At 50.9% G+C, this 10,774-nt stretch overlaps 4 protein-coding genes across 4 annotated transcripts, besides 9 other annotated features; 2 read left to right on the top strand and 2 right to left on the bottom strand.

Annotated features, from left to right (window-relative positions):
* Positions 1–666: 666 nt before the first annotated feature.
* On the top strand, positions 667–1,549 carry ACLA_037860 (uncharacterized protein; the record flags this gene model as incomplete). Its single annotated transcript, XM_001271001.1, has 2 exons — positions 667–1,180; positions 1,251–1,549. The coding sequence occupies 2 exons, from the start codon at positions 667–669 to the stop codon at positions 1,547–1,549; spliced, it is 813 nt and encodes a 270-aa protein (XP_001271002.1).
* A 554-nt stretch (positions 1,550–2,103) lies between these two features.
* ACLA_037850 (cyclic nucleotide-binding domain-containing protein) lies at positions 2,104–3,345 on the bottom strand (the record flags this gene model as incomplete). The annotated part of the gene is made up of 1 exon (XM_001271000.1): positions 2,104–3,345. One exon carries the CDS (start codon positions 3,343–3,345, stop codon positions 2,104–2,106), a length of 1,242 nt encoding a protein of 413 aa, XP_001271001.1.
* Positions 3,115–3,139: a microsatellite.
* Positions 3,346–3,798: 453 nt separating the features above from the next.
* Positions 3,799–3,826: a microsatellite.
* A 105-nt stretch (positions 3,827–3,931) lies between these two features.
* Positions 3,932–3,975: a microsatellite.
* Positions 3,933–3,975: a microsatellite.
* Positions 3,976–6,650: 2,675 nt separating this feature from the next.
* ACLA_037840 (carbohydrate-binding module family 48 protein) lies at positions 6,651–9,082 on the top strand (the record flags this gene model as incomplete). Its single annotated transcript, XM_001270999.1, has 3 exons — positions 6,651–6,673; positions 6,902–7,037; positions 7,397–9,082. 3 exons carry the CDS (start codon positions 6,651–6,653, stop codon positions 9,080–9,082), a joined length of 1,845 nt encoding a protein of 614 aa, XP_001271000.1.
* Positions 6,700–6,738: a microsatellite.
* Positions 6,703–6,735: a microsatellite.
* Positions 7,108–7,129: a microsatellite.
* Positions 8,163–8,598: a microsatellite.
* A 546-nt stretch (positions 9,083–9,628) lies between the features above and the next one.
* Positions 9,629–9,872, bottom strand: ACLA_037830 (uncharacterized protein; the record flags this gene model as incomplete). The annotated part of the gene is made up of 2 exons (XM_001270998.1): positions 9,629–9,681; positions 9,776–9,872. The coding sequence occupies 2 exons, from the start codon at positions 9,870–9,872 to the stop codon at positions 9,629–9,631; spliced, it is 150 nt and encodes a 49-aa protein (XP_001270999.1).
* A 799-nt stretch (positions 9,873–10,671) lies between these two features.
* Positions 10,672–10,701: a microsatellite.
* Positions 10,702–10,774: the final 73 nt, after the last annotated feature.

Here is a 10,774-nt window from a genome sequence, read left to right as displayed (position 1 = left end):
CGCCCCGCCCAGCATTCTCGTCCTAATAATAAACCCACTCGGGATTCCACTTCTCTTCTACTGCCCATTCGTTGGGAAGACTCAAGGAGATCTTTCTTTTGCATTCCAACCATGGTCTGGAAGACTTTTACGCGAGAAATGGCTTTTGAGTTTGAATGAGAGCAGTAGGATCGTAGGATCAGAGTATACTATGGCGGGAGCACGTTCGGGATGGTTACAGACTTCAGAAAGTTCAGATAGATTGAGTCACATTTGAAGAGGATTTGATATGACTATATCTGGCAATTAAGTGGAATGGATCCGAGACCGAGAAAGTGATTGATCGTGGTTGTAATACTGTAGAATGTCATGGCTATGTTCGCTGTAGCATTTGACAACGATCAATCACAGTGCCTCAAGGACATATACTTCTCATATTCTCATCAACCATGCAGATAGAAAGATAGAGGAGAATACAACCTCAAAAATTCATCATGTAGGGGATAAATTCGAAAGAGTCGACGCTGAAGAACAGCCAGTCGAGCCCATATCCATCCGCCAAGATCACTCCTCCACCTACAACATCGAACAATCACGCTGTAGTAAGTCTAGATACAGACCAGACGAGATCGAACAACCAAACCACGCGGATACAACCCTTAGGAGACAAGCCCCGAAGATTACAAAATGCCCTCGAAATCCAAAAAAGACAAACCCTCCCGAAACCCCCTTCCCCCAACATCATCATCATCCTCCTCCTCCTCAAACCCAAACTGGCCCCCTCTACGCCCCCTCATCCCCCCCAGCGACCTCACCCTCACCCCCCTCCTCCACGACCAAATCTACCTCATCCGCAACTTCCTCCCCGCCTCCCTCTGCAAGACCTACGTCTCCTTCCTCGCCTCCCTACCCCTAACCACCACCCCGGGCAAGCCCAAAAAAGGCGACGCCGTCCGTGTCAACGACCGCTTCCAGGTGCAAGATGCCGACTTCGCAGAGCAGCTATGGAGTAGCACGGCGCTGGCAGCCCTGGTGGGCGGCGCAGCCGCCGCCGAGCAATACGATATTGACACCGACACCAATCCCAAGAACGAACGTCAGAGCCGCTCGAACAAGGAAATCTGGGGCGGGGAGCCCCTAGGCTTGAATCCGAATATTCGCATATATCGATACTCGAGCGGGCAGTTCTTCGCGCAGCATTGTATTTCGTCCCCCCCCCTACTTTCATTATACTTGGATGAAAACGCCACTGACGAATCCCCCTTCCCCAGACGACGACTCAAATGCCCTCACATTCACACCGGCAGGTGCCGGCGCAGGCTCGACGCCCCGCGCCGCCCGCACAACATGGACGCTCCTGATCTACCTGTCTGCGTGCTCCGGCGGCTCAACGGTCTTTTACCCGGAGGCGAGCCGCGCGAATCGGCGCCCGGAGCCGATCTCCGTGGCGCCGGAGGTGGGGATGGCGCTGCTGCATCGGCATGGGGAGCGGTGTCTGCTGCATGAGGGCCAGGAGGTCACGGCGGGGGAGAAGTGGGTGCTTAGGAGTGATTTGGTTGTTGCGCGGTGAGGTTGGGGGGTAGAAGATTGGTATAGAGGAAACGGTGTTGGGTTTTTTGGATGGCTAGGAGGATCGGAAGGTTGGCTACGGCTTGATGGTACAGTCGATCTGAGGCGCAGACGGTTCGAAATTGTACAGGAGACTATGTGCCAAGTTACGATTGTAATTTTCCACACTTTCGATACAGTCACGAGGTACACGAAGGGAAGACTCCTGATGCAGAATGGAAAATGAGACAATGGCGTGGCTCAAAGGGCATAAATGCCTAACTTAACTTCAGATGGAAGAGTCGAACGCAATCAAACGAATGAGAGGATCAGGTACATTGCCCTCGGTACACAGAAGGACCTACTATACTGGTGAAGCAGGCTATTAAAACCAAAGGTCCACCGAAAAAGCTGCTCATGTTCATCGTACCATATTCCCAATACATATTCCTTCTCAAGAACGATACATGAGAAATAAGAACAAAGACTAAACAATATGATCCTGGACCACTCCAAGCTTACACGATTCTTTTGGAAACCCCCCGCAACCCATCCAGCCTCACTACTGCATCAACATCACGAAGGTGAGGGCTTCGCCTGATATTCAGCCCTTCTCATGATGTCTTGTACAGGTCCCAAGAGCCGCTTGAATCCATCTCGGCCCAACCGGGCAACCTTGACGTCGGTCTTGGCGACTACGCTAGCAGCTCGGGGTTTCTCGTCCAGCAAGGCGAGCTCTCCAAAGTAGTCGCCTCTCTTGTACGTCTTAACCGGTCCCTCCACGCCTTTCATGAACGCTTCGGCATCGCCAGCCTCGAGGAGATAGAAAGCATCTCCCGGATCGCCCTCGGCGATGATTGTGGAATTAGCGGGGTACTTGATCGCGTCCAGGGCATCGGCTATCTTCGCACGCTCGTAGGGCTTGAGCGACGAAAGCAGGGGCACCTCCTCCAGGAAAGCCTCGTACATGCGACGTCGCTGGAAGGCAGAATCCATCAGAATCCGGCGGAATGTGACGCGGTCCAGAGCCCAGAGCGTGCTCTTGGAATCCGCGGAGACCACGGTCGCAGCCCGAGGTGCGTTATACATCAGGGCCAGTTCGCCGAAAGAGCCTCCTGGACCAATGCTGCTGACTTTGTTGCCCATGCCATCGGGGCCGGGTTGCACGGAGCCTGCGGGGTGGATATAGACGTCAAAGTGGCCATCCTCCACAATGTAGAAGTAATCGCCAGCATCTCCTTGAGAGATCACCTTGATATCCTTGGCTGGAATCGGTTTTTCCACCAGTGCATCCAGCACCGTCTTAAACTGGTCGTCGTCCAGATGCGAGAACAGAAAGTTATTGCTCACGGCGGTTTTCAACCGGGCGAGCTGCTCATCTGTCTTGGGATGACACGGCGGCGTCCAGCTGTCTGAGCCAGCACAGGTAGGATTCAAGGACTCAGCGGATACTGAAGTGCGACGGCCCAGCGCGTAGTTGTTGGGGAAACCTTGGCCGCTGACCGCTGTGGAACGAGCAGCCCCTGACGGTTCGGACTGTTCGCCTTCTTCATTGAAAGCGACATCAAAGGGTCGGCCGAACTGTATTCCTTCATTTCCTTCATTTCCTTCACCGGAACCACTGCCTCCAGCGAGTGTATTTGCAGGTTTGGATGCGGTGGCGGCGGCGGGGTTTGCCCTGCGAAAAGTGGGATCGGTTGGTGACGTCACCTCATATTCATCCTCTTCAAAAATCTTCTGGATGGGAGAGTATCTATCGTCTTTTGTGCTGAGCTTGAGGAACGGGTTTGTACCCGGGAAGGAAGAGCTATCTGCCATGCTGCTGGCTGTCGTGTCAGAGATGGCACCGAATCTGGCCACCTCGAAGCGGGGAAGGTAAAATCGGTCGTCGAGACAGGAGGAGCTGCTAGGGCGACAGTAGAGAAGGAATCTGGGGAATGTCAGAGAAGAGAAATATGAGAGATCCTGACAGGATTTAGGCAGATTCCGAATCTAAAGGGAATAGGTGAAGAGTCAATTAAAAAATGTGTGAATGGGATGGAATAGCAGGAAGATGGGATGTTTGAGGAGGGGGGCGGGGAGTTGGGAGAGAGACCGACACAGCACTTAGCTGGTCTCCGGTCTCCGCCAAAGAGCAGAGGTGAAGCCTAATTGGAAGAATTTAAGAGTGCAGCGGTCCAGAAATGGGCTTAAGATGGTCCGTCTTCAAAGCTCTCCGTTTCTTTGAGGAAACAAGACAAGTGATGCGGGGTTATTCCTTGTTTCAGTGCCCTTTTCTTTTCTTTTCTTTTTTTTTTTTGGAGATGTTGAAACAGATTGCGTGTTCAGATTCGGCGGGGATGGGAATTCCAAGTGCGCAATGGGGATAATGGTTTTTGAGCAAGGAGTTCTTAAAACACGATAGAAGAAAGAAACAAAGAAAGAAAGAAAGAGAGGAAGAAGAAAGAACTTGGGACGAGAGGGTTCGAGCTATCAGACCTTGAATTCTTTGCCGTATATTAAAGGATTAATAAATCGCGTGAAGAGATTCCTATGTATGGCATGTATGATGACTCTAAATGAGCCAAGACAGGGATCGGGTAGGAAATCAGGAGCGGCAGCCGGTAGCCGAGAGGAAGGCCAATTGTATCGAATAGGGGAAAGGGGTGATGGGGAAGGAAGTTATCTGAGAGGGATGGCTTGACAAAACGAGACAGAAGAGAAAGGGGATATAACAAAAGGATGAGGGAAGATCGGAAGAGATCAGATTCCAGAAGGGGGGTATAGAAAGGAGGACAGAGGAGGAGGTGGGGGGGAGGGAAGACCAAAGGCGGGGAGCAGCAGGAAGTGACGGAAAGCTTGCTCAGTGACCAAGTTGCTCAGGTCCAGTATGATGATGATGATGGATGATCCATGAGGGTACAGACTGTCTATCTATCTATCTATCTTTATCAAGTCTACGGAGTACAGAGTAGATACTTTCTTCCAAGTACTTTTAGCTACCGACTAGGTACTTGCATGTTATCCTAGGTCTGAAGGGATACATCACCTTTTGGGGAATAGATAGACTCAACGGGCAGGGCAATGGCTGCAGCAATATCAAGCCATCGAATAGTTGGATCGACGTCACGAGCTTCCATTGCTAGACTACGCACTACTCCAATAGTCGCTGGTGCGATGTGCAATAGTAGGTAGTAGCTGTGGTCATAGAAACGAACCAGACCTACCACCAGAGTTACTATCTATCTACTTATAGACTTCAGATCCCGGCAAGAATTAATCAATTGATCCATGACCCTCTATCTATCCAATATCGAGGAAGTTAGTTCAAATTCGTTTTCAAGTGCAAATATCTTCCAGGGGTCTTCTAGAACATTTTGATGGGGCCTGAGTAGAAGAGACTCCGCCATGGACACTACGGATTAGGGGGGGGGAATGAATAGGGGAAAGGGCCAAAAGGGGGTCTCTGTCTTTCTGAACATGGACAAATGGTGGCTGATTCTGATCTCGACGTCTCCAATGCAATATACACCAAGCAGAATGGGGGGTCTTCTTGTGGCAAACCCAAGAAGTCCAAACGTCTCCTCTGGTTGTTGTGAGGTCATGAGTTTGACTGCTGACGTTGTTCTCAGCTCCGGATCGACGTGGATTCATGGGGACAACTGCTCTATATCTAGTCAAACTCAAACATCCCTCTCAAGGTTTTGGGAGAAGGAATTGAAACCATGGACATAGGATGAGTCCTTAATAATGTCTTCAGAACTGTCCTTCCTAAATGGTATCTACTGTCGCTGTACTCTGTAGTGACTAGCTCTAGGTAATCGATGATGTCTTGATTGGGGCTCGTCATCGTAGGTGGTCCGTGTTATAGTCATACTCTGTGCAGCTGTCCTTGTCGATAAGAAACTACCTACTCTGTAGTACATTGAGTATTATTCAGTTTTAAAGTCTGAAGACATCAAGCGCACATTGAACGGCTGCCAGGCTCGGACTCCTATTTGCGTATAACCGAGCTCGTTATTCATGGTAGGTTTGGATCATCATGCATATCCTTTTGAGAAAAACGATCCCCGTTGATCAGGGAGGTTCCTGCAGTCCACTTTGGAATCTGTCTGGGACTCATGACGCTTGGGCGCTCATCAGACCGTCGGCTGTCAACTGCACCAGTACGGTGTATAACTAATCAGCAAAAATCGATGAAACTACCTTGAAAGCCTATCTAGTGTCTACCCATATCACTTGCTGACAACGGCTCTTTCCCACTATCCCATCCAATCCAGGGGAAACTCGAGGTTGGGAGACAGTGATAAGCTGTAACGAGTAGGACAAGGACAGCTTCTGGCCAAGATAGATAGCAGCGCGTTGCTGTATCGATTGAGCCCACCGATGAGTTGTACAAGCACGATAGCAGCCTGTAGAAAGAACCGGGAAAAAACGTGATAATTCCTTCCGAGATGTCATTTCTATCTCGTCCATCTTCCAGACAGACAGACATACATAACCAACCGCGTTGCATTTCCCTGGTGATCGTCCTTATCGCTCTCTAGTCTCTAGTACTACTATGTACTGACCTGTTCTCCTGGACAAACTGAGCGGTCGGCGCTCTACAGAGTTTACCAGGGGTACACCCTCCGCTATCCAAGATTTCTCAGACCAGAAGGAATAGAAGAGAAGAGAAAAAAGGAAAAAAAAAACCAAACCAAACCAAGACGCCTGGAACTAGCACCATCAAGGCCCTATCAGCCATCGCAAAGTCCGACCGAGTCGCCCAAAAGGTCTGTGTCACCGCCACCCCGCTCAGCGTTAAAGCTCTAGATCCCCAGTGAGAGCGATCTTCCCAACCTCTCAAAAAAAGAAGATCACAGAACGAACAACAGGAAGAGAGACGAACAAGCAAAACAGGCAAGAAAAAAAGAGATAAGAAGGTCAAAAAAACTAGAGACGGAAAGAAAAGAAACTCTCCGACCTTGGATAAGAAGCATCCACAGCAAGCATTCCGGACCCCTTGCTTTTTATATCCTTTCTTTCTTGTCTCTTGCAGCAAAATTCTGCGCAGTTTTTGATTCCTCACACACACACAATTCTCCCAGTGGAGTCCGTGTTGGACCCTATTCGCCCCTACGATTCTATCGACTGAAAGAAAGATGGGAAGTTTCACATTTCGATGGTGAGTCAGAAATTCTGTTCTTTTATTATATATCTATATCTATATCTATATTTATATATATACATCTACTTGCGGAGTCATGCCGTAGGTTTGAGTCTGACTGCTGCGATGAATCGATGATGATGATGATGATGGTGGGAGAAGCTCTCTGGATGACCACGGGAACTTGGTACACGGACAAACGGTTTGTGGATTGGATCGCTGACTGAACCGGTTGCTCGCATGTAGGCCATATCCAGCGAACGAGGTGTTTGTCACTGGCACCTTCGATGACTGGGGTAAGACTGTGAAATTGGATCGCAATGGCGACATCTTCGAGAAGGAGGTTCATCAGCTCGCGACGGATGAGAAGATACACTATAAGGTATGGAGTCATTCACAGACAGTCTTTCATCTTGTCATCAGCGTTCTCTCCACCTGCATAGCCTCAATCCATTGATTGATTGATTGATTGATCATGGCGTGACATGATATCTGGCTGCCTACTACGGGTGTCTATCATCGTCTCCTGTCAATGACGCTGGAACTCTTTCCACGCACATCCACTGACGTCATAACACCCGCCTCTTATCACCTTGCTTTTCTGCTGGCTTTCCCTCCTCCCTGCCTCCCTCTTCCCTCCTATACTTAAGCCAAACTTCACGTCAGCGTATATTCCGTTACATTGGAAAACTCCACACCTACCTAGACTAACCTCTCACCTGTTTTCCTCTGCAATTAAAGTTCGTCGTTGACGGCATCTGGACTACCGATAACGCTGCCTTCGAAGAAGACGACGGCAATCGCAATATCAATAACGTCCTCAACCCCGATCAGATCCAACCGGACTCATCTTCACATCAATCCAACAGTGATCCGATGGTCACCGCCACTCCAGAAGTAACAACTGCTGCTACGATGGCTGGTATTCCCACAGATTTCGAGAAAAGAGCCAATGAGGCGACTATCTCATCCGCTGCGCCTGGATCAACAACTGCTGATCTCGCCAAGGCGGTGCCTCTCGAACAGAGATCCAACGTCCCCGGGACGTTTCCAGAGACACCTGGACAGGAAGCCGAAGCGTTCTCAGTCAATCCCATCCCTGCGTCTGGGACTAGCGGTAACCCCATCAGTCTGAAACCAGGCGAGAAGGTGCCTGATCCGAGCACCTTCACCTCCAACACCGTCCAGTCAACTGCTCGGACCGATCCTGCGGGGTACGCCCAGGATCCGGTTGCCTCTGTTCTAGGAGGCCAGTCGAAAGGAACCGAGACCGCTGGAGCTAGTGCTTTTGGCCTTCCTCCAGTCTCCAAAGACATCATTCCCGAATCCAGCCTTCCCATGGGCGAACCCGCTCAGGGATTCACGGATCCTGGTGTGACCATCCAGTCCGCAGGACCCGCCGCTACGACTGCTGGTCTTGCTGCTGCCGTCCCGCTCGAATCCCAAAAATACACCGGAGGTGCTGTCGATGAGGTTCCGGGTATCGTAAGGGAATCCATCGCCGAGGCTCACAAGGACCCCGAAGCCGCGGCCAACCCAGAAGTGGTGGAGGAGAAAAGGGAAATGGAGGACGAGCTACAGAGGAGAGTACCCAAGGAAAATTCTCCTGGCACGCCTGCTCCAGACATTGGCGCGGCTCACGTGTACGGTGGCGCTCCAGTCGCCGGAGTGCCCGCTCCCGTGAAGCACTCCATTGCGGAAGCTCACAAGGATCCCGAGGCGGCTGCCAACCGGGAAGCGGTCGAAGAAAAGGCAGACATGGAGAATGAGCTTCAAAGGAGAGTGCCCTTGGAGAATTCTCCTGGCACACCTGCGCCCAACATTGCCGCAGCTCCGTTGGGTGGTGGCAACCCCGTCCCTGCAGTGCCCGCCCCCGTCAAGCACTCTATTGTCGATGCTCACAAGGATCCCGAGGCGGCTGCCAACCGGGAGGCAGTCGAAGAGAAGAAGGAGGTCGAAAATGAACTGACGCAGAAAGTTCCTCGGGAAGACTCCGTTGGTGCGCCCGCCCCTACTGCTACAGCCGCCACGACGGAGAGTGCCCCTCGAGCCACGGGCATCGAGCCTCAGTCGGAGCCCATGTCTCCCGGAACGACCCCCCCTGCCCAGGGTCCTACAGTGACTACAGGGGTCGGGTCTGCCAAGGCTCCCGAAGTCTCTGGTCCCGGATCGAAAGGAGAGTCGACGACTCCGATGCCCAGCACCATCACTGACAAGGACACTGCTTCCGGGTCTAAGGCTGCAGACGTCCCTCCCGCTCCCAAGGATACGGTCTCCGCTGCTCAAGCACAGGGCGCTGCCGCCACTTCTGCCACCAACGGGCAATCCAAAGCCACGGGTGCCACCAACGGCGCGAAGAACGGTCTCCATGAGGAGAAGAAGCGGAAGAGGAGTCTCTGGACCCGACTCAAGGAGAAACTCAAGTAAATGCGCATTTGACGAGGCTTTGAACGGCCCTACGTGTGATTGATACCAATGGGTGGATAATTTTTATGTTGTCGAATTCTCTGGATACCTTTCTGTTTTTTCTTTCTTTCTTTTTTTTTGCTTCCTGCACTCCCTGATATTCTATCCGTATACCTCCTACTCGTCTGTGTCTCCTCTTCTTCAAGAATGGTAATATATTGATAATGACGCGCGCCCATCGAGGGAAACTAATGATCTGTGAAACGATTGTTCTACCTAGGCTATTTCCATAATCGATGACTACCAATGCCATGAGATTTATTTAAAACTTTGTCTACCTCCCCGTAGCTCCCTCCGTCTAGTTCATATCGGTATCGCATTCGCAACCTTCCCATTCAACTTAACCGGATACCCCAACATACTATCGATCGTCAGCAAATCCACCACCACCTCCAATGGAAAAGAAACAAACATACTCCTTCCCCCTCTGCGTAAAACAGCACCCACAGAACAAAGACGCAGGATAACAGAACACCTGAGCCCGTCAGCCAACATCCATACATACTCTTAACCCCAGACCCAGACGAAACATACCGCAGCCACAACCGTCGTGAAGAACCCTAGCCCGGGAAATGCTTAGCAGTCTGAAATAGAACCAAGACAATCACACTAACCCCCCCCCCTTCCCCCGGGGTCCATCCACAAAGCACATACCTAACGTCGGGCCGACGACTTTGCACCGGCAGGGATTCTGGTCCGTGCCGCATTGGAAGCAGATCGGGAAGATGGGGATGAAGGGCATGTCGCACATGGTGGGCTTGTTGGCTTGGTAAAATGGGAATGGGACTGGGAACGAGGATGGAAATGGAAATGGAGATAGAGGGCGCGAGAGAGGGGGAGGGGGGTTCTGAAAATGGGATGGGATGGTTCGGTTGGAGGTTCATAGGGCTGGATTAGGATTGGGATTGGATGATTCATGATGACGGCAGTACGGGGGGGTTTGAAGTCTGAGATGAACCTTATCTTTATTTGGGTTTTGTGGGGATGGATTATCGGGATGGTATAGAGTGGGAGGTTTAGACGTATGACCATGTGATGTGCTCTTGGATAGAGAAGGACTGATTGAGGGCTTACAGAGCGTTGGAGGATGACCTGCTCTCACTTTTGTTACTATGCTGATCCTCAAGAAAATTTCCTGTCCAGTTTGATGGCGAAGCTTGAATTGGATACTGCGTATCTATGGCTTATGGATATCCCCAGTTCATTACACTTTGTTCTCCCCACAGAGGCACCGTGCATCTGCATGATGGCAGGGAGCCTTCTTTCCTAAGATGAAATGGTCTAGGTCAATTCAAGATATAACAAGAACTATACCCATGACAGTCAATCATATCAAGGTAAATACAGGGCTTGTAGAGTGTTCTTCATGGTTCGCTAGACCAATGAGGACAGTCTGAGCCAACTTCAGTATTCTTGTCAGAAGACAAATTGACCGTCTTCAGAGCGAACGGTGACTGATAGAAAGGCCCTTCAGTTATTCATTTAATCTTGTCTTTGCTTGGACCTAGTACCACCGGAAAGAGACGAAAGATCCTGGATTCTCGGAGCGTCGGTGACTCGGTGACTCGGTGACTCGGTGATGAACAGTCAAGTCCAGTCTCACTGGACACCGCTGTAAAGTGTCGACACATGTGGCTGCCATATCCATCCGAG

This window comes from Aspergillus clavatus, genomic scaffold, assembly GCF_000002715.2.
Source record: "Aspergillus clavatus NRRL 1 1099423829802 genomic scaffold, whole genome shotgun sequence".
In the NCBI taxonomy this organism is placed as follows: domain Eukaryota; kingdom Fungi; phylum Ascomycota; class Eurotiomycetes; order Eurotiales; family Aspergillaceae; genus Aspergillus; species Aspergillus clavatus.
Note: the sequence above shows the minus strand (reverse complement) of the source record. Positions and strands in the feature narration are given on the sequence as shown.